Source organism: Canis aureus, chromosome 27 (genome assembly GCF_053574225.1).
Source record: "Canis aureus isolate CA01 chromosome 27, VMU_Caureus_v.1.0, whole genome shotgun sequence".
NCBI classification, from domain to species: Eukaryota; Metazoa; Chordata; class Mammalia; order Carnivora; family Canidae; genus Canis; species Canis aureus.
Genome location: NC_135637.1, coordinates 6,076,238 through 6,102,314, shown reverse-complemented (window position 1 = coordinate 6,102,314; position 26,077 = coordinate 6,076,238). Strand labels below are relative to the sequence as shown.

The following is a 26,077-nucleotide window of genomic DNA, read 5'->3' as shown; positions in this document are numbered from 1 at the left end:
AGTGGTCGACACCTCAAGTGATGGTGGTTTCTCCATGGTGGAAATACTGAAGGTCGGCTCTCTCAGGAGCTTTCAAGTACATAACACAGGATTATTAACTATAGCCGCCGTGCCGTCCATCAGATTCCCAGAACTTAGTTGTCTTATAACTGGAAGTTGGTGCCCATTGACCTACATCTTTGGAACATGGAAGAGTGAAGGAAACAGATCTTCCCCTGGAACTGGCCAGGAAGGATGCTGCCCTACGGACCCCTTGACTGTTAGCCCACTGAGACGCATGCTGGTCTAACCCACAAAACTGTAGGATAATAAAGGCTGTTTGAGGACAATGCACACGTGGTACCTTTTCACAGCAGTGGAAGACCAACACCGGTTGCACGGGGCGGAGAGAGCCCAGCACCAGCAGCCAGGGCTCAGTGCACAGCAGCGGGCTCCTGCCACAGCAGCTGCACTGCATGCTTCTGGGCCCCCAGCCTCCCCACCCGGCCGCAAGCAAGCACCGTCCTGCTTGCGTCCTGCTTGCTTCCTGCTGGCCATGATCTGCTTCGCATGCCCCTGCCCCACTCCGTGCCTCCCATCCTCTGCCCTACTCGGGCTCCTCTGGCTCACCTGAGAGCCCGTCGGTGCTGTTCCTCCTGCTGCAAACACTCTTCCTTCCTGCCCACTCTCCACGGGACTCGCTTGCCCCTCCCCTGTGTCAGAGCTGAACTTTGGGTCTCTAAAGTCTTAATCTGTTTTTTAGAAAAGACTATTTCCATGTAGAGAGGTCGCTGAATATGACCCGGGGCTGGGCCTCCCTGGTGTCCTCCTGTTGTGTGTAACGTCTAAGCCTGCAAAGAGGCCTCTCTGGAATAGATCTCTGGGCCCTGCATCCTGATGGATGTGTCCCGAGAAATGTTGCTTAGAGGTTTGAGGGTCCGTACTTGGGATTTGGGACCGGGCTGATTCTCTCATTTCTCTCATGGACTAAGTGCACCGCCTCCAGCAATGAGAAATCTCTGAGTTCTACTGGGAAAAGCTCTGAGCTTGGTTCTCCTTTTTGTCACAAACACACATTATACTTCCTGGTACATTCTTTCTCTTTCTTCTTGGATCAAACACCTTCCCCTCAGGGGAAAGACAGCAGAAGTTTCTGTAATTCACCCTAAAATTAAAGTCAAGATTCTACATCAAGCTCTTGTGAGACAGGAATTCTGATAAGACTCTGAAAGAAAATAATTTTTAAGAAATCCCTTTTGGGTAAATATAATCTCTAATTTGGGGTTCTACATGTACCTTTTCCCCTCTATAAATTTGCCTCTGTAGAAGAAGAAGACAAGGGGATGCTACTGGTACTAATTATCTATCACTATTTCATTAATGAGAGTTTCTGCTGTATGTTGGGCTTTATGTCACAGCTGGTATATGGTAAACTCAGAACCATTCTGACTGTGGTTTGAGCTGACATCTGCATGCCCCATTTTAGCACCAATGGAAGATGGAGGTTTGTCTCCTAAATCACCATGCAAAACACTACTGTTCTAATGCTGGGTTAAAAACAAAACAAAACGAAACAAAAAACAAAAAAAATCCAAAAACAATGCAGGGGCAGCCTGGGTGGCTCAGCTGTTTAGCCCCACCTTCAGCCTAGGGCCGGATCCTGGAGACCTGGAATCAAGTCCCACACCGGGCGGGATCCCTACATGGAGGCTGCTTCTCCCTCTGCCTGTGTCTTTGCCTCTCTCTGTGTCTCTCATGAATAAATAAAATCTTAAAAAAAAAACAACAATGCAACGGCTTTGTGCCAATTACACACCTTCTGTTTATGATACACAGTGTTTAACTGCCTGAGTGCTGAGTTAGAGGGTTTAAAATGAGTTATGGCCTGTATCTCATGCCTTAATGCACCTGTTGTCAATATGTTTCCTTCTTCATATAACAGTGTGTTTGTAGTCATGGATGTACAAGTCAAACAAATAATTTCCATCATAGAAATGGAGGGGAATTAGCGAGGCTCCCCTTTATAGGAATGTTACAATCCTGGAAGGTGCTATGACTGCAATTTGGGTTCCCGCCACCGGGTGGTGCCCATCAGGAACTGGCCTCTGTGGTTCCTGGCAAGGAGCCAGTGTCTGGCCCAGGTGTGCCTCTGACCCGTCCAGCTGATGCACCTGAGCATTCACCAACCAATGCCTCCAAAACCCAACTTTACTAAAGTAGCCCATCAAACACAAGTATGTGTGTTAATAAAGTCCATCTAACCAGAAATAACCATGGAAGGGAAACAGGAGATGTGATATTTTGTACCTTGCTAGATGTTTCTCAATGTTTAAATACAAATCTAGGTTTATTTAGCTATTCATTCATTCACTCAACAAATAACTGCTCAGGTACTACCACAGGCCAGGCCTTCAGTTTAGTCCAGGAATACAGAAAGGCATTAGATATGTCCCCAGTGTAGAATTTCTCCAAATCCATCAGCAGTGCCCACACATAGATAACTCGGGGTAAGGACGATCCAAGCCCAGGACAGTCATATCTTACCTATAGAAAGGCAAAATTCACCCCTAGTGAAAATTACTCTTGAAAATCTTTTAAATTGAAACCCTTTTGGCCATGAATGTATCCTTTGACTTCTAACGTCTGACTTTTGTCATTTTAATCTTTAAAGCCTTGGAAGTAAGGTCGGTGCAGGGTCCTCCTGCTGAGTCTAATTGCCTACCTCATGTCTGTAAAAGGGATGCTCACCCCAAGGCTTCTTGTTCCCATTTAAGCTCCAGAGGATCCCAATTAACTGTCGCATTTCTTCATTCATGTAAAAAATGGAAAGTATGGAGTAGCAATCAGGCTGGATCCCTTCCTGCTCACCTCATCCCTGTTCCATCCAGAATGTTCTCTCTACTGCCTTCTCAACATACCTCACTCTTTCTGAACTGGACCAACAGAGCCATTTTCATAGGGTTCTAAGTACTATCCATCAACTCAAAGTCCATCATGCCTCCTGGGACCTGGAGGACCTGGAGGAAGTTCCATCCACCATCCTGGGGATTTTTTTTTTTTTTTTTTGTATGAAGGTCTAGGGAAATCCCACCTTATAGTAAGTAAGCAGGCATGTCCTCACCCAAATGAGGAGAAGGGTGCTCTTGGTTGTTTACTGATTTTTTCCTACTAGAGAGAAGTTCCTCTCTGATATCAGAATGCTCTATGTGACAATCCAGAGAGGTGATGCTCTTCACCCACATTCACTGTGAAACTTCTAAGACCCCTTCCTCTGCACAGCTACTGGCAGAGACCCCAAGAGATGGCAGGTCTTGCTCCCAGCCCTGGGAAACTAGCAATGATCCAGTCAGCAAGCCTTTGTCCTCAGAGAGGACATGGAGAAAATGAAGCAGAGGAAGGAGTGGAGGTTGGGGTGGGGGCCATCTGAGCCGAGCCCCAGAGGGCGCAGAGGGTGAGCTGTGTGTATCTGAGAGAAGACAAACAGCAGTGTAGCTGGGGAAGAATGGGGAAATGAGGTCAGGGAGGGAGAGTGCAGGACAGGTCATGGGGGCCCTGGCGACAGCTGTGAGGCAGTCAGACTTCATGTGGAGGGAGATGGGGAGCCATGGGAAGAGCTAGCAAGAAATGTGGTGTGATGCACACTTCCACAGGGATGCATTCACTGCTAGTGCAGAAAAGAGTTTGGGGCACAGGACAAAGCTGAGAGCAGTCACCAGGGAGGAGGCCCCTGGATGGTTCACTTCATCTCCCAAGCCTAGCCCCCTGAGCCAGCTCTAAACAAAACCTGGGAAGAATCCACGGGGACGTTCTCCAGGTTAATGTTGCCGCTACAGGCATAGTTCTGCTGACAAAACAAATACACCAGGCATCGGAGTGACTCCCCAGCCCCATGAAGAATCTAGTCAGCCATGGGAATGTCATCACACCCACTTCACAACCGAGGAAACCGAGGAACAGAGAGACTAAGTATCTAGCCCTGGTTCTCACCTGTAAGTATCAGAGCTGGCATTGAAATCCAGGCAGCGTGGCACAAGAGCCCATGCCTTCAAGTGCCCTATGTGCTCTTCCGTGTGGCAACAGTCAAGTAGAACGTGGTAGCAGCCGCAACTTGGGATGGGGTGTGTGCCGCAGACCCCACCACTCCCTATCACTTCACACATTCGTTATCTCCTAGAGCTCATATTCAGCTGGGTTGGCCATCCTTGGTCGAAGTACTCCGAGATCCTTTATGTAAATTCTATGGAAGCGGGGGTCTCATGGGGAGCTATGTGGTTCCTTCTAGGTCTGAGGTGACAAGGAGGTTTTGTATCTTAGGCTGACGATTGGCACTGATTGCCGGGCCAGTGTCTGAATGCAATAGAGACATGTGCTGAATTCTACAGGTGACGTCTGTCCTGGGGCTGGCACCGGCAGGAGCACCCTGTGTGCCGTCCATTTGCTATTGCTACTGGAGGCTAACTGAGGGTGTATGTAGAGCATGGCCGGCTTCCAGCTCTGACCCATTTTGCCCCATTTCCTCGGCAGGTGGAATCTCTGCTTGACCTGATTTTGCCTACCAAGGAGGAAAGTTTGGACAGAAATTTCTAGGAATTGATACACACCATCTCTCCCAGAAGTATATTTGCTATAACAAAGCATCGCCGAGAGATGTTAATTCTCAATCCAACGGCATGAAATTTTGCTGGAAGAATCGCAACCATCCATGGAGGAATTATTTCTGGCCAGGAGTGCAGGGCCTCAGAGCGCCCTGTGGGTAAGCACCCATGGAGAAAAGGCCCGCGTGGAGTCCCTGAGCAGAGGCCGGCAAGCTCCTCTGTAGGAAATGGATGGTGAGCGCATCTGGCTCTGCGGCTGGACCACCTCCCCCACTGCCACTCAACCAACCCTACCACGGCCTCGCAAGAGCAGCTGCCGACAAGAACACACAAACGTGCATTCCCGACTTGTTCTCACGGCAGGCATCGTGCGCCAAACCCTGTCCTGACAGAGGAGTGATGGAGGCAAAAATGCAATGGGACTTGGACACGGGGACCATGAATCTTGGTTTCTGAAGATGCGTCAAAACTCTGTGTGCGCAGAGTGGCATGATTCACAACAGTCCAAAGGTGAAGCAACCCAAGTGTCCATTGATGGATGAATGGAAGAACCAAGCATGGGCCGTTCATGCGGTGGCATTTCAGCCCTAACAATCCCCTAAGGGGATTCTGATACCTGCCACCCCGCAGATGAACCTAAAGAACAGTGCTGAGTTAAAGCAGCCACCACAGGACAGATACAGCACAGTTCTCTTCCTACTAGGCACCCAGAGGAGTTAATGTTCACGGAGACAGAATGTAGAAGAGAGTCTACCAGGGGTGGAGGGGCAGGGGGTGCGAGGGGCAGAGCTTCAGCTCTGCAGGATGCCCAGAGTCCTGAAGATGGATGAAACACCATGGGAACATTCCTAACACCTCTGAACTGTAGGCTTAGCAATCGCTAAGATGGTGCATTTTATGTTATGTGTATTTTGTCACAATTAAAAAAAAACAACCTCTATTTGTCTCAATTTCCTTATGCAGAAAAAAAATCATCATTGCACAGTATGATTGCAAGGAGAAAAAGAAGTGGATGCTGCTCTGCTCTGTAATGGGTGCTCAATACACATTCAGACACTTTTTCCATTGTTAATGGGGTAACAGGGCTACTATAGCAGGAGTCAAGCCCCCCCCCCAACAAAGCTGGAAGACGCATTATGTTTTAAAAACCGACAGGCACAGAGGACAACAGTTGGAATCTACGAGATGGGCCTGTTATGGGGAAGAGAAGTATTGTTTCCTATAAATAAGAACATCTATTCTCAATCAAGCAATAACAAATTCAGCATTCAGAAGTCAGTTTCGGGCAAGGAACATCATTATTTGGTGTCCAAATAGAGGATAAAAGAAACAACACCAGACGAATGCCGAGTCGTCCCCCCACCCTGGCTGTCCCCTTTCCAACCTCTCCTGCCCCACCTTCGCATGCGTCCCCAGGGTCCACTGAGTGGTAGTCCGGGCTCCAGCGGCAGGTGGCTTCACCCCACTCCTCAGCTACAGATCCCACACACTCTGATGTGGGGACTTCCTTGCCTACAAAGATCGAAGAAGCAGTGTACTGGGAGGTCCCCTCATTGCAGGAAGACCCCCCTTGGCCCCGGAGCCAAGGAGGGATCAGTTCACAAACACAAGTGTATCCCCGCAGCAGGGCAGGAGAGGCATCACACTCCTACCTGGTGGGTGACAGGGTTATGTCCCTGCAGGAGCCCCAGGCGCCATCCTCAGAAGGGGCAGCAGGGACGGTGAGAAGTCTTAGTCCCTCTGCTGCCTGTTCCTTTGTGGGGTATTTACGAGGCCGTTTGGCTAAACTCTTGGGCAGAAACAACCAAGCTGCCCTAAGAAGCAGGACAACAGCCTGAAGGTAAAGACGAGACCGAGGGCCATCCCCGCTGGTGGCTCCGTGTGCTTCCAGGGAGGAAGCCCAGCAGCATCCTGCAGGACCCGCCCCGCGTGCCACACCTGGCTCCCTCTGCTCAGGCCCTGCCCCGCCAGGAGCAACCCAGCGGCAGGTGCACGTCCAGGGGGGCCCAGGGCAGGTGGAGGGCCCTGCCCGCCACGCTCCCTGCCTCCTATGCGTCCAGGCAGCTTGCTCAGCGTCTCACCCCGTGGATGAACTGCTCTCCATCCCCTTACAGAGCTCTGCGCTCTCTCCTGCATGGACCCACCTTGGGAGAACGTGGCAGGCTGGGTGGTGCCCCACTCCCGCAGGCTGGTGTCCCCTGGAGGCGCCAGGAGGGCCCTGAGCCAGGGGACCATGGGGGTGGTGAGGCGGCTCCCGGGGTCATGGGGGCGGGGGCGCTGCAGTGGCCCGGGGCAAGCGCCAGTTTACTGAGGAGCGTCAGCCAACACCTGGGACTGTCCTGGCAGAAAGCGCTCCGCCAGCGGCTCCAGTGATGCTCCAGCAAAGCTGCGTGCTCCTCCGTGGCTGGAGATGGAGTAGCTGCCCACGCCGCACTCTGGGGACTCTCACAGTCCGTCACCTGCAGCTCCCCGGGCCCAAGCTTCTGCGAGCCGCGTCCCTCCTGTGCCAAGACAGCACACAGAGCTGCCCGGGCCTCCCTCCTGCCTCTCCTCTGCAGACTGCATCCCTGGGCGATGAGGCTTTGCACAACCCAGGGACCAGAGTGTGGGGGGCTGTGGCCCTGGGCTCGTGGGTAAGGAAGCCACCTAGACGGGTCCCCAATGGAGTGGGTCCCAGGACTGGCCTGGGGGGTGAAGCCACACAGAACCGAGGAGCTCTGTCTGCAGGCGGGGGCTGAGAGAACAGAGAGAGATAGAGACAGAGACAAAGAGATAGAGCTAGCAACAGAGATAAACACAGAGAGACAGAGAGATGGAGATAGAGACAGAGAGACACAGAGATAGAGATAGAGACATAGAGGGAGATAGAGAGATAGAGAAATAGAGACAGAGATAGAGATAGAGATACAGAGACACAGAGATAGAAACAGAGAGATAGAGACAGAGAGAGATAGAGAGAGAAATGAACCCAGACAGAGATAGAGACAAAGAGACAGAGAGAGAGAGATAGAGCTAGCTGGAGGGAAGGAGGGAGGGGCAGAGAAAGAATAGTCTCACGATGTCTTTTGAGGTTCTGAATAAAACTCCCATAAAATACTCCTGACTTTGTTCTTTTCAATTACATCAGCCAACAACAGTTTTTTTGTTTTGTTTTGTTTTGTTTTGTTTTTTACTTTTTTTTAAAACTGGCATTGGTTGGTGTGGGTGGGATTTCCTGTTATTTCCAAACCCTCAGAATCACAAGGGATATTATTGCCAACACCCAAAATGCATCCATTAGGGATCTGCTGCCCTTGGAAACACAGCATCCTTGGGAAGCGTAAGGTAATGTGCCTTCACATAATTTACAGTTCAGTGCAAATGACTTTTCCAGTGGTTTCCTGTGAGGAGGTTTGGATACAGATGGGGGGGGGGACACACAGGTTTATCCCACCTCTGGGTGGGAAGAAAGAAAGAACAAATAAAAATAAAAGAACTGGAGCTCTAAAGCGGACCTTGCTGCTGGGAGGCTTTCGGGGAGCCCACACAGGTGGCTACGGTTCTTCTCCAGGGCTCCTGGGCCTTCTGTCTCAAGGGTTTCCAAACGACACCAAACATTATAAATGCCGGGAGTCTGTGAACCCTGAGCTGCACAGTGACAGCGGGGCTGTGGGTGCTGACTTTGGAGCTGTGCCTCCATCTCTGGGGTGTTTCTGCGGGTAGTGTTGGGAGTCCCGGGATCACCAGAGTCCTCAGCCTGGACTCCCTGGGGCATAAGTGGGGACTTCTTTGCTATTACAAGCCTAACTCCGAAGGAATCAATTTTCAGGAACATTCTGGGAAAGTCCGGTGTGGTCTGGTGGGACTTAGGCTCTCGGGCGCCATCGAGAGGACGTGGCTTCCCCACAGAGTGACTCTGGCTTCTCTGTTGTTTTATGCTCCCTGGCAGGCCCCTTTCTGGAGATGGTACCACCTGGTAACTGCAGGAGATCTTGTCAAGGATGGCTAGCAACAACAACAAAAGGAGGGGAGTCCTTCTGTCATAAGACTTGCAGCCTGACTCTCCAGGTTGCGCCTCTGTGCCTGGGACTGGGACTGTGTCTTTCCTGGAGCCAGGGATGGCGTCTAGAGTGGCCACCCTGGGTCACCTGGCCACCAGGAGCTGGAGTGGACGCGGCACCATTTAGGTTGCACGGATTAAGTGCAAAGACACAGAGGAATTTCCTGGAGAAAACATCATTGTTATCAGAAGGGCGGGTGGAGGCCGGCGAGAACACGCACGGACGTCTCCCCACCTTCATTCCCACCGTCCCTCTGTCTGGGGTGCACTTCCACGTCACGTGGCGCCCGGTCAACTGCATGCAGACCCACCCTCAGTGTCTTGGTGAAACTATGTCCCCGAGAGCGCTTTCGAGATTCGGTGACACGCTCTCTCTTCCGGTTGATTGCGGCACTGTTCACGCGTTAATTCGACACACGTGTGTGGAGGCTAGCTGCCCGGGACTGTGCGTGAGGGGGACAGCGGTGCAGGAAGAGAACCAACCAGCCCTGCCCTCTCAGAGCCGATGGCCCCGTGAGACAGTCAGACAACTATGCAAAATAAAATACAAATATATATGTGAAGCTTTAGAAATACACGTTACACACATATAACACAGACGAATAAAGATAATGGATAAACAACCAGCAAGGCTGGGGAGAAGGGGAGGCGAGGGACCTCTCGGCCCTCCAGGGAAGCGAGTTTGAAGCAGGGTGACGGGGTATCTGAACTGTCAGAGGAAAGGCAAAGACTCCAGTGTGGCTAGAACAGAGAGAATGAGCTGGAACGGAAGAGAGTGAGGTCAGAGTTCAGGCAGGGGTGGCAGGTGGGCAGGACCCTGCGTCCACACTCCACTCTGGCTTCTCCTCTGAGACGGGAGAGAAGCCGGTGGACGTTTGTGAGCTGAGTGACATCATCAGACTGCATTTCCATCCCTCTGGCTGCTGCATTGAAACAGACTACGGGGAGGAGGCATGTGGGCAGGTGGCCCCGGAGAGCCCCCGAGGAGTCGCTGGGCGGGCCGGGAGGCATATAGGAGCTCAGGCTGGGAGGCAGCAGACCACGGTGGAGCAGGGGCGGGTGGAAGGCACTCCCAACAGGATTTTCTGGGGGTTGGACGTGGGGAGAGAGAGAGAAATGAAGGGTGAGCCAAGATACTGGTCGGCGCCCTGGGAGGACCGGCCTGCCCTGTACCCACAGAGGGGATTCTGGAGCAGGGGTGAGTGATGTGTCATGATGCTTGTCTGTCCTTCCCATCTCTGCCTTCTCTCCAGGCAACTGCAGGACAGGGACCGTGCCTCTGACTGTTGTCCTACCGCCATGAACAGGACCTGGCACTTAGTGAGGATTCAGTCACTGGATGTTCCCAGCAGAGCAGAGGGGCTTAGCAGCTCTGTCCAGACAAGGAGGGCGACCATGCTGGGACTGCTGCTGGAACCAGAGGGAAGGTGTGTCGTGTACCTGGAGCCCTCCTGCCACCCCCGGGGGGGTTTGCTGGAAGGTTGGCTCAGGGGAGGTGCCAGGCAGTGTTTGCCACCCCAGCTCTGGCTCCAGAGTGGGCAGAAGGGGGCATGACAAGCCCAGGCCTTCCTGACTGCAGCATGCCGCAAGGTGCCCTGCCGAGCGCATCCCCGTACCCCCAGCCAACGCATCTCCCTGCATGCCTTGGTTTTGCCTCATTGTGCATTCAGTGATAAAGAGAGAGAAGAGGGCAGGAAGAAAGGGCTCCAGGGAATGTAAACAGGGGGCTGCCCACCACTTCCCCAAGGGCAGAGCACTCCCGGGTAGGCCAGGGGAGTAGGGGATGGTGTCTTCTCTTCCTCCCCTGGCCGGTCCTGTCAGGACCCCAGCTGGGCGCTCGACACCCCCACAGACCGCACAGTCATCCCAGAGTGCGGCCGCACACTTGTCAGTCCAGGTGTGCCCCCATCCCAGTCCCTCCAGCCCTCCATAGCCCCCCCCCACCCCAGGGGCAGGGTAGAGGCCCCAGGCACTTGGCAAACACAAAAGGTCAGGAGCTTCATGACCTGGCTCGGCCTCCACGTGGTGTTTTATCCCAATCCAAGGAGGGTCTCCTGGCACAAGCACAGCGGGCTGGGAGGGGCCCCCCAGCGGCTGATGGACACAGACACTGTCACGGCAGCAGCCGGCAGCAACTCTCAGGATGGGGCAGGGGGCAGGGAGATGTCAACTTGCCTTGATGACATCTTCATCAGATGAGCGGCACCCCACAGCCTCCAGCAGGTCTGTCACCGTGCCGTCCTCCTCCACCGAGACCACCTTCACGGGCACGGCCACCGTCTTCCCAGTGAGGATGGCTGTGTTCAGGATCTCTGCCTCCTGGAAGACCAAACACACCTTTCCATCACACACCGCCCCCTGCGTGACGGCCCCCCTGCCTCCCCAGGGACCCCAGTGCCAGCACCGCCCAGAGGTGACATCCTGCCATCACCCAAACGTCCATGGGGAGAAGGTGACGGGGAAGGGTAGCACGTGCGGCGGCTCGGGAGCAGGTGTATTGTTAGTGTTGTGTTGGACAGAGCTCACCACCTGCCAAGGGCCATTCCCAGGGCTTTATAAGAGTGGACGTATTAACTCTCAGACCAGACTGACAGGCTTAGGATTCTCTCCATTTTGTGACAGCTCAGAGAGGCTTTGCAGCTGGCCCGAGGTTGCACAGCTGGGCAACAGTGAAGGTGGGATTTGAACCCAGGATGTCTAGTGGCTGAGTCCATGTGTTAGCTATTCCAGTATGTCTGAACCCCCACAAAATGATTCCTCTTTCAACTGAGAACTGAGAACTGTTGGCCCTAAAAGGAGCCGAAATCACACCCCAACCACACCCCATCCAACGTGTAGAGTGCACATGGAAGCTGAGACCCTCACTCTCAGAACTCTGTCGCTCTGGTTGTCTTTCTTTCTTGTACCTTTTCCAGGCTTTTACTGGGTCCTGGTCTCTGTGTGCATTTGGAATGCTGTCATGGCCCCAAAGACATGCTCAGCCCCAGTGATGTGACACATGCGTGCAACATACACACACTCACAAACACTCACAAAAACATGCGTTTGCCTGCTGAACACTTCCTTTTTCATCCATCTCAGGGTGTCCCACAGGATGTCCCCACTTGCCTTTGTATTTGCTCTCCAAGCCCCTAAGAGCCCAGGAGACCCAAGCACAGAATCTCCTCCATGGCATCTAACACCATAGCTGTCTTACTAAGACCTGTTCACTCGGCCATCTCTCCTCCAGGCTGTCAGCTCCGTGGGGCTGGATCTGCCTTCTGTTCCCCAATCCCAGGTGTAGTGCTGGCTACAGCAAGCAGTACAACATCTGCAGGGTGTGTGGATAAGGACTCAACCGGGAGGACTGGAATCCACCCCCCTGCCTCCCTGGTCTCTGGCTCTTTGTCCTGTGCACGGACCCAGGGTCTCAGGCTGCTTGTCCCAGACCCCGCGTAGTAGCTCTCACTCTGCATCTGCCTGGACTGCACCTGTGTCTCCTTGCAGTTCCACCTACGGGGCCCTGGGAGACCCATCACAGGAACCCACTTTTCAATTTTTTTTTTTTTATTTATGATAGGCACACAGTGAGAGAGAGAGAGAGAGAGGCAGAGACACAGGCAGAGGGAGAAGCAGGCTCCATGCACCGGGAGCCCGACGTGGGAACCCACTTTTCAAATGGAGAAAACTGTGCCCCAAGAATCAGAAATGGGTCTCATTCCCCTCTGCAGGATTTGTCTCTGCCGATTACATGAAGATAAATGTCCCCATATAACCCACAGCTTCTGTGCAACAAGCCTTCCGAGTTCTAGCCCATGCTGGCGTTCCTGCTCAGTGCCCATAGCTGCATGCCAACGGTGCCCCCAAGAGAGGGATTGTGTTGGCGTGAATACTGAGTTTCTTCTATACGCCCGACCTCGTCTGGCCCATCCTCAGTAGAGCAACAGGGAGATGCCTGGATGGGAGCTAGGTGATATGTCTCTCTTAGGGCCAGGCTTGCACAGGTTCTCGTTAATTTGATTTTCATGTGAAATCACAAATTCCCATTTAGGAGCATGCCAGAGGAAGGAATAGAAATGTATCATCCTAACATTGCATAACTGTTTTCCTTATGTTAACTTTATATTTCTTACGTAAGATCTTGTTTTTCCTTTACAGGACTAGTTCATCTTATAATTAGCTCATTTGGTTTAGATTTGGATGTGGAACTATATATCTATATTTTTTTTCATTATTTAATTATGAAAGAGAGACTGCAGTTTGGAATGTTCCTGAATTTCAAAGACCATGCCTTATACTGTCTCAATCTGCAGAAGCTTCTAAATGCCCATTGATCATGCACTTGTTGGATTTTTTCCCCTCTTCCCCCTCCTCTGTGAGTTCCTAGCTTGATATGATTTGCAGCTGCTCACAAGTCTCTAGGCAAGAGATGGTGGAAGTGCCCACATAGCCTCAGTTTGGGTTGAGACGCACACACAACTGCTTTGATGATTAGACCCCATAAAACCCCTGGAAGCTCTGCTGCCTTGCTGCCATGGGTCACCCTTAACCAGCCCCTCAGAGCTAGGAAAGCAAGGCAAGAATGTCTTGAGAAAGCACCGTGTCAGTTCTCATTGGTAGCTCCATGCTCCCTTCTGCTACCTGGACACTGCACACCAGCAAGGACTCCCTGGGTGTCCCACAGATCACAGATCTTCAGGCTCTACAGAGGCCAGGAGGAGGCAAAAACAGGGGGGGAAAGTGACCGAGCTTTGAGGCAATCTCATAAGAGAGGCCACAAATACCTTTCTTGGGATTCAACTGAGGATCAATCATAAGAAAACAATGACTGTTCTGATCTTGCCGGAGCAATGATGGCTCATATCTTTGTTTGGATCCCCTCTAGAAACGGATTCTAGGACAAGGATTCAAGGCCAGGGTGGCTTAGTAGAGAGGTTCAGGAAGTGACAGTAGGGGAGTTGGGGAGAGATGGCCAGGAAGGTGAGTGTGCTATGCCAGCTCCTGCAGTGGGCGGCTGGGGGTAGTGCGAGGACTGAGCCGTGTTGCAAAATACACCATGTGTGTTATATATTTCCATATGTTGAGATATATTATCATACATTCCCTTGCAGGGAAACTACCTAAAATATACACCTAAAAATAGTTCCATGGAGAGGCGAGGGAGCTGAGTTATTTATACCGCGTCTCCAGAGAGCTGTCCCAGGACTGACCGTTCCCAGCATGTCCAGCCTGCTGTGTGTGCGGGTAAAGCAGCTGTTCCTGGTTTCAAAGGATGCTCTGATGGATGGTGGTCTGGAGCACTGTGCCGTGCTGGGTGCAAGGGATGTGCATGGAGCAGAGGATTGAGCAATAAAACTGAGGAATGATGTGTCATCCAGAGGTCTGATGGATTGGAAACAGAATTAAGAGTTGTTTTTTTTAATTTCCTCATGCTTTCAAGCATCCTAATTTTCTGCTTCATGAACATTCTCACTGATTCACATTCACCCTTCCAAATTAATTTTAAAATGGAGGAGATGAAGATGATTGAGGCAGATAAACATCCCACTGGGGGCCTTCTAAAACACATGCAAAGGTTGATCTGTGTGTGAGAGACAGCTTGCCGCCTACCTGATGTCCACCTTCCTTTCTGCCCTCCTAGCAAGACCCCAATTTTATCTGAGGCTGCAAGATGCCCAGCTAAAATTACTGCATTTTGGGGAGGGGGCTGCCCTTCATCTGTGACACGGTTCTGGTCCATGAGATATAAATGGAAGTCATTTGGTGAGGCTTCCAAAAAAGTTTGCTTAAAACAGCAGATTCTGAAGGTTGTTTTAGGTTTTCCCTTTCTTCCTGTGGCCAAACATAGATGATACATGATTTGGGGCTATATTTTATACTCCTAAGGTTAAAGCATGTGGTTAAAAGCCACAGTCAAGGGCAGAGTGCTGGGTGTAAATCCAGCCTCTGATTCTGTCCCATGGGAGACTTCAGATGGCTCACCTGTCTCTCGGTGCCTAATTAGTTTCAACAATGGAATGAGGGTAGCACACTGCTCACTTCCTGGGTCTCCCTGGTGTTGAGGAGTCAACAATGTTAGGGAATTTATGACAATGGCCCATGCCTCATCCATCCTCTTTGAGTGTCTGATAAACACACAGGTGTGAGTGGCAGCTGCACCAGAGTGGACAGCATCCCCCCAACATTCATGTCCACTCAAAACCTCCTTACAGCTTCGTTTTGGAAGAGGGGCTTTGCAGATATAATTAGTTAAGTTCAAATGAGGTCGTTCTGGAGGAGGCCCTCATCTAATGACTGGTGTCTTCATAAGATGAGAAGACAGACAGAGCCCCCTGGAAGGCATCTCTGTGAAGGTCAGGCGAAGATCAGGGTGGTGCATCTGGGAGCCGAGGAACATCCAGGCTGGAGGAGATAAGGAAGGATTCTCCCCAAGAGACTTCAGAGGGAGTGTGATCCTGTCTTCACCTTGAGTTTGGACTGTGATCTCCAGAAGGGCATGAGAACAGATATCTCAGGTCTTAGGCTGAAACCAGCAAGTCAAATAGCTTATGGTCCCTAATGAGGGAGGAGAAAATGATTTTTTGCCTTCGCTGTTACCGTGGCCCCTCTGGAGATGATGTGCTATCTTAACATATGGCTCTGAGATGGTCCCATGTGTGTTGAGCTAGATGAGTAGGGTTGGAAGGAATAAAAATAGGTGCGGTGTTAGCAGCATCACTGCTTCCTCCTAACAAGAGCATCACAGGGGGAAGCTACAGCATCCCACTGAGGCGGGCATACAAGGGCTAACGTGCCATAAAACAAACAACTGGCACATAGACCGTGGCTGCTCCGCATGGGAAGCTGGCGTGGGGTCGGCATCAGCGCCAGTGGGGGGAGTCCTCAGGTCACCATGGCCCACAGCCCCATCCCACACCCCAGTGCACAGAGTTTCACATCATTTAACTCCCTGAGACAGGAAACTGGAAGATGACCATTCTGGGAGAGTGGAAGTAGAGTTAACTGGTAACCAGATTTTCCTTAGATTCACACAAAGGAAGCATTTCCTACATGGGCCGCTAACGAGGACATGAGTCCCAGATAGGACTGCAGCTAAATACTCAGGCAGATTTCCTTAAAATATCGTTTATTATGAGTCATTGGGATGGAAGCTTCTGTTTTTTTCTGCCCAATCTCTTCTCCATCACAGCACATCAATTATCTTCAGGGGAAGGCATTCCTTCTCCTTTGAACAGACACAGCAGCCATCTCTCCCCCCGCCGCCCGGGGGTCAGCAGGCATCCCGGGGCCATGCTGCCAGCCTCCCCCCATCCAACCCCAGGGATGGGAATTCCATTCAAGGGGAGCAGGCAGGAGCCCTGGATGCTCGGATCTCATTCCCCATCAGCAGCACCTGAAAACCTGTCATTTACTCTCTTATCTGCATTCCCATGGAACATTCTGGTTTCCTGCCTTTTCTGTTGTTCCATCTGTTCTTTGGGAGAGCCCGTATTCTTTCACCAAATTTCTCCTTAGAAGGTGATTCTTATGTTAAGTGGTCCTGACACACACACACATACAATAATGATAATAAGGGACATTTTGGAAGGTGACGCCTATGCTTGTGGCCTCAATAGTGATGCTAGTTTTATGGGCGCGTATATTTATCCCCAAACTCATCAGGTTATATAGATTAAACAGCTTTGTGTATGTCAACCATACCTCAAAAGTAGTTAAAAAATCCCAAACTTAACGAGAATCAGTTCCTTTTGCTTAGAAGGAACCCCTAATTAATAAACATGATCAGGAAGGTGGTTCAAAGGGTTTCTTTCCTATTCTCACTGAGATGCAGACTTACTTAGTATTTCTTAATGATTATCAACCTCAGTTTGCCAATGTGTAAATTGGATATTGCATTATTCTGATTCTCCCCCCAGTAGAGCCTGGGACTGTCTCTAGGCGGTGTTAATTTATTTGCAAGGAGTAGGAGTGGGGGATGAGGTGTGGGAAGGAGGAACAGCCCACAGGAGGTGGTATGTCCAGCCTGCATCAGGGGACTCAGGAAGCTAGCATCTCCAGAGGTCCGGCTGCAACCTGGAAGCGTGCATTCCCTCGGAGGTGTTAACTCCACACTTGGCAGGACTTCCAGCATGTCAGAGAAGCCCTGGAGCAAAACGTGGAAGGTGGTGTGACATAACTTGAGATGGGCCAGGTCAGGGAACTGTCCAGTGTGGAAGAGAGCAAAGGGCACAGGACAGGGTGCCAGAGGCAACAGCTCCAGGAATGGACTCAGGTGGTTAGAAAGTTCTTGTGTGTTGGGAGGGAACGTCCCATGATAAAGGCTGGGGTAAGTATTTTGCTTACTTTCTTAATAAAAGGAACACGCTCAGGCATTCTTGTTTATATGGTGACCTGCAGCCAGAATTTACAGCAATTCAAACAGCAGGCTTCAGAAGTAATGCTTCTTGTCTTGTCTGCTTATAGTCCTCGGAGAAACTGAACACTCACTTAACAAGACCATATCAAATGCTCCACTGAAGCATCAGGTGATCCACCAGCAAGCTTGTTGGCATCTGTCCAGGTCCTCAGGAGATGACTAGCTGACACGTCCTGCATCAAGGAGCCACACAGACTGGGTGGACACCAGCTGGGGTGCTATACTGCAAGGCCCTGCAAGCACATTTTAACTCTACCTATAATCTGCAACATCGTTACTCACCTACTGATACCTCTGCCACTTCCTGTATTGCTAATATATTTGTTGCATGGGATATGTGTTTCATTTCTCCCATACCTGCTCCTTCCTCAAGAACATCTTGGAAACCACATTTGGTTTTGAGAGATACCGTGTGACTCAAGGATTTTAGTTGCAGGCAACAGAATCTGTTCTTGCTCATTTCAGGAGAAAGGGATTTATGGAGGACTTGGCATCGTTGATGGGGCTGAGGAAACAGAGCCCAACCGACCTCCCAAGATCAGTGTCTGGAACCCTTGGTGGGCCTGCCACAGACTTGCTGCCTCTGCCCTGATTAGGAGGCTGGGGAGTCAGGCAGATTGTTTAAGACCTTTGCTGCCTCTCTCCAAATCCCACATACCTCCTCTTCCCCACGTTGGAGAGAAAGTGTCACACAGGCACATCTAATTGGCAGAGACTAAATCACAAGCCTAATCCCTCAGGGACTCTGTTCTCTCCCAAGGAGGCTGAATAAAGCAGATTTTTGGAATTTACTTAGAAAACGTGAAATTTACACAGCAAGGGGCTGTAAGGACACAGAGGGGATACCTTTTGGGCAGCTACAAATGATAGTTTTCCATGACCTATATCAACACAACATGCTCTGGTATCTTCCTGATGGTTATGTACAAAAAGGCATATTCTGCTAAATCAATCCATTCTCTTTAAAATTTTATAATATTGCATCGTTTACCCTCTGCTCTTGATTCCACCTCCAACAACACAAATTAAGTAGTACCTTATGATTCTCTGTCCACAGCAGACTGAATTCTAGGACATCAGATGTCAAAGGGACATAAGATGCAAGAATTCAGTTTTCATACCAATACAATATTCTGCACAGCTAAAGGCAGATACTCATATCCAGTACAAAAATGATTTTTTCCCTCCTGCCAGGTTATATCATACTCAAAGGTGGTATTTAAAGTACAGGAGGAAAATCCTAAAGCACCTGGTATGGCAGGAGTACTGATCAATCAGAAGAGTCGCCTGGCCAATCAGTCTGGATGCTGACGGGAATACCGTGTGAGTGGATTCCAGTTTACTGCAGAGAAAGGAAGGTTCAGGAAATATGCCATTTACACCTCCATATTTCCCAGGTCCCTTGGAGTTGGAGCCACGTGAATACTTAGAGCTTTTAAAATGTGAGGATCAGTGTTGTCTGTTACCTCTGGGTTGGGGCAATAAAGCTTTGGTGCACGATTACCATTGTTTCTCATCAGCTGCTCTGCTGACTGAGCTTACATATTTCTGATGGTGCAGCCACAAGATGGTAGCACCTCTATTAGTCTGGTTATCCCCATCGCTGTATGGAGAAGAGGTTCCTGCTGACCCCCAGAGGACGTGAAGGACGAGTAATAAATATGCTCTCTTTGCCTTAAGGCAATGAGACTTTTGGAGATACTTGTTTTTGCACTATAACCCAACCTATCCTGTCTAATATATAACATTCCCCACCTTCAGCTTCCAAACAATAAAAATATTCCTTCAGTTCTGAACTGTTCAGGTATGAGAAGCCAACATTTCCTCCATGTGTTTGGTGGCTGGCTCCATCTCCTGATTTCTCTTGTGATGAGCTTGGGCAGACCCAGCCTGATGCAGTGCCAAAACCAAACATCTCCACAGCTGTGCATGGCTTCCGTGTCGTTTCTTAATTGTGGTTAACTTTTTAAGTCTTTTCAACTCATTTCCCAACAAAGATCAATCACCTAATAAATACAATAATGACTCATTATCCTGTCCTTGTCTTTTGCTTGTCTGGTCAAGCCCTGTCATTCCAGGCTCTACCCCCTGTAGATAACAAACACTTAGTAGAGGATGGGCTGTGGTTTCTTATTCATAACACATGAAATAGAAGAGCTAGTACAGGACCCCAGAAATAATACATCTCGTTAGCAAAAATGCTGCATCACTATCAATAACCTGTGTGCTTCTTCTATTTGATCTTCCTTTTTATGTTTTTTTAAAATAACATGCTTCACAGATTTGTGTGTCATCCTTGCACAAAGGCTGTGCTAATCTCTGTGTCCTTCCAATTTTAATGTATGTGCTGCCGAAGTGAGCACCTGTATACTACTTTTAGTAAGTGGGGAGCATCAGCCAATTTGGCCAGCATTGCAAACAAATTTATAAACCATTCCATTTTTAACAGTACACCAGCCCCTCGGCTTAATGGCTGTGGCACAGTATGGAGAAATGCTGCATGTTAGCAGCCATACCAGGTAAAATAAAATTATCCTCCCACCCACGGGGAAGCAGCAAGATGCCACACTGCAGAGCCCACATGAGGCCTTCCATGCAGGCTGTCTTATGGAAGCTATTGATATGAGCCAGATCCATGGTACTTATTCTTTTTTATGTGAATTAAAATTGTTTATCAAGGTCAAGCAATGTCATTGTTAAAACACTGCGGTTGTGAAAAGGTTTATCATAACATGCCACAAAAGGCCATCCTTATCCACATTCCTTATCCCTATTTTTTCCCCTGAGGCAACCACTCTTGACTCATCTAACCATTAAGAAGGCTTTTCATCCATCTAAACAACATGCTACATTACACTTTCTTGATAAAGCCAGCTCAGCCATTATCTAGTTTTTGGCATGACAGGTGAAATCCCATCTCTCTCTCCTTTCTCAGCCAATATAATTAGATTCCTGTTTTGGTTCCTCCATGGGCTTGATTTATAACTTAAGCACACATACCTCTGACCAAGAGATAAAGTATCGATTCCTGAGTGGTTGTGTCTGCAGAGGCTTTGACGCTCATCCTGTGCAGTGGCAGGAGCTCTGCTTGCCCTGGCCTCAGTGATTCCTGCCTGTGGTTGAGAATGTCATGAGGGTGAGGCCATGTCACTTGTGATCAGCCAGAGAAGGTGATCTCGCTTCTGCCGGGTTTTTCCTTGGTGATGCTTACTCAAGGAACTTGGACACCAAGGTGGGCGGAAGCCCAGGCACATGGAAGGGCCAGTGCAGATGGTCTGGTTCATGGAGCCCGCTCCTCAGATGTGCCCATAAGGAAGCCTTTGAGAGGACCCCTGCCCTAACAGAAACCCTGTAACAAGTCCCACTGACTCCCAGGATCCTGTTGGAAGCATAAGTGGCTGCTGTGACCACCATGTGTCTCCTCGCACAGCCACGGACACCCAAAATCTCCATGCACCGTGCAAGCCCGGCTCCAACTCCCGTCTGCTCTTCCTGCCACCCTGACCTTCCAACCTTCCTCATTTCTAGCTGATACTTTTATGCTCTCAAGGTGGATAACATCTACATTGTGTCTGAAATATAATGAAGTCTTCCATGCTTTGCACAAAGGTTGAATCTAAAAGTTGAAAACTGGTAATGGATCTCTGATACTCACACAAGTGTAGCTCACGGAGGAGCAGTTTCTCAGCCCTTGGGCTACTGATGTTTTGGGCCAGATAACTCCTCATTTTCAGGCTATTGTGTGCACTTCATATATTTAGGAGCATCCCTGGACTGAACCACTAGATGCCAATAATGGTATCCTTACAGCTGTGAGCGTGGAGAGTGTCTCCAGGCTTTGCCAAATGTCCCCTGGGGAGCAGAGTAGAAGAACCGCTCTGCAGGGTTGAACTGTGTCCTAGGACTCTGTCCTGTTTCCAGGTGTTACGGATGGCCTCTTCTTCTGCTTTTCCTTTGCTAGACTCAGGGCTTGTTTTAATAAATATACACACCAAAGAGGAGGAGAAATTTTTAAAATACAGAAGAAAGGAGGAAATCCTTAATTTCCTTCCCGTTGTGACAATTACAACTCTGCTGTGCACAGGGCTCTATGCGGCTAGAGGTGGCTGGCTGTTTGTGGTACACATATCCTTGAAAACTAAGTATAAATAAATTTCTTAAATTGTATTTTTTGTACTAGTGGAGCTTCCTATTAAAAATGATCATGAGAGAATAAGCTTAAGGCCCAACGAGAATGCTGCCTCTTTCTTAATGCCTCCAGGTGGAAACAATAAGTCTTACTGTTTCTAGCTTATTATAGATATTATGGTTTCCAGTTTATTATATATAATATTATAGGTATTGTATGTGGTAAATTTTATATGAAGGCAATAGAGTAAAGGACACCTGCTCTATTTTTTTTTTTAATTTATTTATGATAGTCACACACACACAGAGAGAGAGAGAGAGAGAGAGAGAGAGAGGCAGAGACATAGGCAGAGGGAGAAGCAGGCTCCATGCACCGGGAGCCCGACGTGGGATTCGATCCTGGGTCTCCAGGATCGCGCCCTGGGCCAAAGGCAGGCGCCAAACCGCTGCGCCACCCAGGGATCCCAGGACACCTGCTCTAAAGCCAGACGGCATGACTTGGAACCCTACTTTCTCTATCTACTAGGTCCACGACTGGAGGCAAACCAGGGACTGCACCATGCCTTGGTTTCCTTATCTCTACAGTGGGGATTGTAAATGTTTCCATGTTATTAGTTGGAAGTAAGGATTGCATATGTGAAAGGCACTTAGAACCATGACTGGCAGGTGGTAAGAAAAGCACATGTTGGCATAGTTAGGACTGTCCACTCCACCTAACTTCAGGATTTCTTCCATCCTGGAAGCAGGACCCGAGTAAAGGAGCCCAGCCTGAACAATGTGAGCCCTCACTTAGCTCAGGTAGGTGACCTTGGGCACATTATATACCCGCTCTTTGTCTTAAAAGATCTAAATGGCATCTGGTAGGAGGAGCCTGCTCATGTGTCCACGCGAGGCTCTGGACTCAGGCTGTCTGGGTGCAAACCCCAGCTCTGCTACTTCCTAGTCGTATGACTCTGAGTTATTTAAACACTGTGTACCTCTTTTTCCTCATCTGGGAAGTGGAGTTACAAGTACTATCTACCTCTCTATCTTGGACATTTCTCATGAGAGGCGGATATGTCAATGCATGCCAAGTGTCCAGACAGTCCTTGGCATCATTAATTCTTCATTAAGGCTGGTTATTGTTAGTAGTATCATAAGACATATGATGACTTATAGGAATTCAGTATGTCCTTGGCAAAAGGGAAAAGTGAGAGAGAGAAGGAAGGAGAAAAGCAGGGAGCAAGGAAAGGAGAAAGACTGGGACACATAATGGGGAGGACCTCCTGTGAACTCAGGCTTTGTCCTGGAGTGAGAGCACGAGGGTGGGCAAGCACCTGCACCACCCATGCCACCCCCAGTGTGAGCATCTCACAGCATTGACAAGAACTTGAGCATTAAAGCTGTATTTTTTGCACACAGGTTCCCTAAGCATAAATAAACCAGCCACCTCACTTGGTGCTCAAGCAAGGAGCAATAATCTGTTTCAATGTTGAAGGTAAGAAGGAAGTTTTGAAGCTTAGAGACTGTTTTTCGAGTGGTCTCAGGAGTTTTCAAAGGTGATGTTGACTGCATGTCCTTCTCACTGGCCGTGTTCACTTTGGCACGTACACTCCTGGATGAGCCAGGGCTTCGCCGTCCTGGGCAATGAGTTCTATTCAGTGTCTGGTGCATACGGGCTTGCGCTAGGATGGCTGGATGACATATAGAATCATGAGTCCTTGGCCTTGTTCATTCCTCATGGAAACCTACATCAGGTTTATTTCTGGAGGAACCTCTGGGCAGGACCCTGGGGCAAATCAGGTTGGATCTTGAGCTTTTCTGCTCATTTGCACCCTTCTTATAGGGGGTTTTCTGAGCCACAGGTAAGGATGCACAGGCATCTCAAGGGATGGGGCAATTCTCATACAGCCTACTCTTGTAGTGCCACTTCACCTTGGCCAAGACACGTATCCTGGGACATGGCATCAAAACTGATTTCATCCATAACCAGGTGAGCCAGGATCTCATGCTCAATCAAGAGACAATTTTAACTCTCCCAAAATATTTGCCTTGCAGGAACACAAACTCAGGTTTGCACATTTCCTGATTTTTTGAGAGAAGCTGAGGATCAATATTTTTATGTGAAATCTCCCGATTTTTCACATTTGGCTCACTTTTTGCAAAAACCACTGAGAACTCCAGACAAAACACATTTACAGGGCACACTGACCTCTAAGCTCCACTTGGTGACTTCTATTCTGGTAGATAATAATCATCCCTAAACATGAGGTCCCTTTTGGATGAAAAGGATGAGATTTTGAACTCTTGCCTGGTTGCTTGCACTCTCCAGCAAGGCAAGCATTTTCCCAGGACCCTGGTTCATTTCTTGGGGTCACCCCATGACCCCCTGCTGTCTGGGAATGAGGCCTCCTTTATTCTGTGCCACCTGAAGATATCTGGTACCACAAAAGCACTGCTCAGTTTTGCATAACTAATTTCAAATCTTATTTAGCATCAAGTTTCAGAATTAAGGAGCTAAGTGACAGCTGTTTAATTAACTCCTTAAGCTGATTAGACCGCATTACTGAAATCCCCTCCAGGAGGAGCACGTAACTGTGGGGAGATCCTTGGGCCAGGTTCCTGCCACTGTTCAAAGTCAGTAAGCTGCTAAGCCAATTGGCCAAGCATTCTCAACATCCTCAAGGATGTGGTCAAATAGAGATTTTTATTTATTACATTAACTGCTACAGAAGACTCTAAGTGACAAAAATAACACGAGCTTCTTTAGGGATGCTAGGCAAATAGGCTCTACATTAAAAAAGAAGAAAAAGGACTCCTTTGGGAGTTTCTCAAAAAGCACTCTATGATGTGTATAAATCCCATGTGTTCAGTAGTATTGTGTTAAGGAGAGGAGTTCGGATTAACCCTTCATCCCCACAAAATGGGCTGTCTATCCTCCTCTTGATTAGTAAGACAAAGGCATATTAACGAGTTTAAGACTTTAAGCCAATTTTATCCGTAAGATTAGTGTTTTCAAAGTAGGATTTCCAAGGAGGAGAGAAGACTACGGTATATTCCTTACTTTAAGTGTGAGCTTAAAGTCCTGGCTGGACATCCCAGCACTGGAGGGAGTGTACAAAATGATGAAAGTTTTTGTTTCCTTTTAATTCTTGGCAACAGGTCATGTGTAAGAATGTCCAAGACTTTCTCAGCAGGAAGAGAGGCTCAGTGAACATGTGAATTACCATCAGCCTGAATCTTCTAGAAATAGGACATAAATTTAACTTGCAAATTGAGTTTTAGGGGGATGTTTCCAGTAGGATGGGCAGGGGCATAGGGTGACATCCAGACTCTGTGGGTCGGTTCCGCGTGCTGAAAATTTCAGCTCCTTGCTTGAGGAATTCCAGTTTTTGGTGGTGTGATGGTTGTGTTTTTTTGGACAGCTTTATTGAGATATAATTCATATACCACACAATTCACCCATTTAAAGTGTGCAATTCATTACTTTCCAGTATACTCAAAGATGTGTACAACCATCACCACAGTCAGCTTTAGACCATTCTTATCTTGAAAAGAAGCCCTGTACCCTATGGCTATTCTTCTCTCTGGATCACCATCCTGGCTCCGGCCCCAAGCCATTACTAATCTGCTTTGCCTTTCTAGAGTTTCCCTGTTCTGGACTCTTAGGAGGAGGTGAATAACTTGTTACATGGTCTTCCATGACTGGCTTCTTTCAAGAGGCTTCAGTCATTAGGCTCTATCCACTGTAGTGTGTATCTGTGCTTCACTCCTTTTATGGCTGACTAATACTCCTCAAGGTAAAGAACTTACATGTCCTCCAATCTGCAAAAGTTTGTTTTTCAGACATCACTCAAATAACTGTACACTAGGGTTCTGGGAACTGAATCCAGCTCACAGAATGTTTTGCTTGAACTGTACAGATCGAATCATTTTCAAAGGATCACAGTGTTTAGAAATTGGGAGATATGCAAAAATATGGATTCCTGCTTTGTCTTCAATACTTAGAACAGGCAATTCTGGGGCAATGTCAATAGGCATGGAGTAGTGAATACTCTCCCTTCCACCAATATTCACATCTCCTTTGTGCAATGTGGCTGGCCGCAGGAGGCTCTGAATCTGGGATGCCTTGCATGGATGCTTCTAGACTGCCAACACATGTGTGATCCAACAGTCTGGGATACAAACATTGCCTGATCTCAACATCTAAAGCTAAAACATGTAGGAGATGTTAAGAACACAAGAGTAAGTAAATGGCTTCATTAATAACTTTCTTTTTTCAAAGCAAGCTACTGTGTGTGTCAGAAATTTTAAATCCAGGGATGCACTTTTCTCCCTGATGAGAAAAATCTGAATATTACAAAAATACTATTGAGTACCTTCAACATATATCCAAGATTGACAATTGTGGATGTCAATGATGGTTCTTATGAGAAACTTCACTTCTTCCTTGGCTCCAAAGGGTAGTTCTGTGAAACTCGGCATGAATATTTAATTTATGTCTGTTGATAGAGTCCTCTTGATATCATAAAGTATTTGCTCTTTGAAACTGGGGGAGTTTTTTGCCTGTAGCCTTTAACTAAACGAGCAGTCAGCCCTTTCTCTATCACTACAGAAAAATGCATGTCAAATTGTCAAAGGCAACAGAATTTTCCGTAGGCTGGAAGAAATCTATTGGTTTTATGGTACATGAAACTAAGGAATTAATTCAGTCAGTACGGAAAGGTCATACAAAATTAATAAACATCAAAGGGCTGCTCCAGTCTTCATTTGACTAACCAGGCACACCTAAAAGTGGGTCTTGTTTAGAACCCCAACCCTCCACAAGGCCTGTAAGTGGTTCTGAGTCCTTTTTTGACCTCTAAGCCACAGGGACTCAGCTAGACTTATGGGGGTGGGGCGTGGGTTGGGGAGAGCCAGGGCTTGATTATCTATGCTAATGAAGATTCAGTGGTATGGCTA

General features: G+C 48.7%; 1 protein-coding gene, 1 long non-coding RNA gene and 1 other non-coding gene across 3 annotated transcripts in view; 1 reads left to right on the top strand and 2 right to left on the bottom strand.

The window, feature by feature from the left end:
- Window positions 1-26,077, bottom strand: part of TMEM132D (transmembrane protein 132D) — a 596,882-nt gene that overhangs the window by 77,921 nt on the left and 492,884 nt on the right. Inside the window, exon 5 of the mRNA XM_077875236.1 lies at window positions 10,789-10,932. Coding sequence (XP_077731362.1) covers window positions 10,789-10,932 — 144 coding nt within the window. The remainder of the gene's footprint in view (window positions 1-10,788; window positions 10,933-26,077) is intronic.
- Window positions 9,561-19,040, top strand: LOC144299706 (uncharacterized). The gene is made up of 2 exons (XR_013366366.1): window positions 9,561-9,811; window positions 17,056-19,040. It is a non-coding gene; the product is annotated as an uncharacterized LOC144299706 (long non-coding RNA).
- Window positions 19,268-19,371, bottom strand: LOC144300085 (U6 spliceosomal RNA). The gene has a single exon (XR_013366726.1). It is a non-coding gene; the product is annotated as a U6 spliceosomal RNA (small nuclear RNA).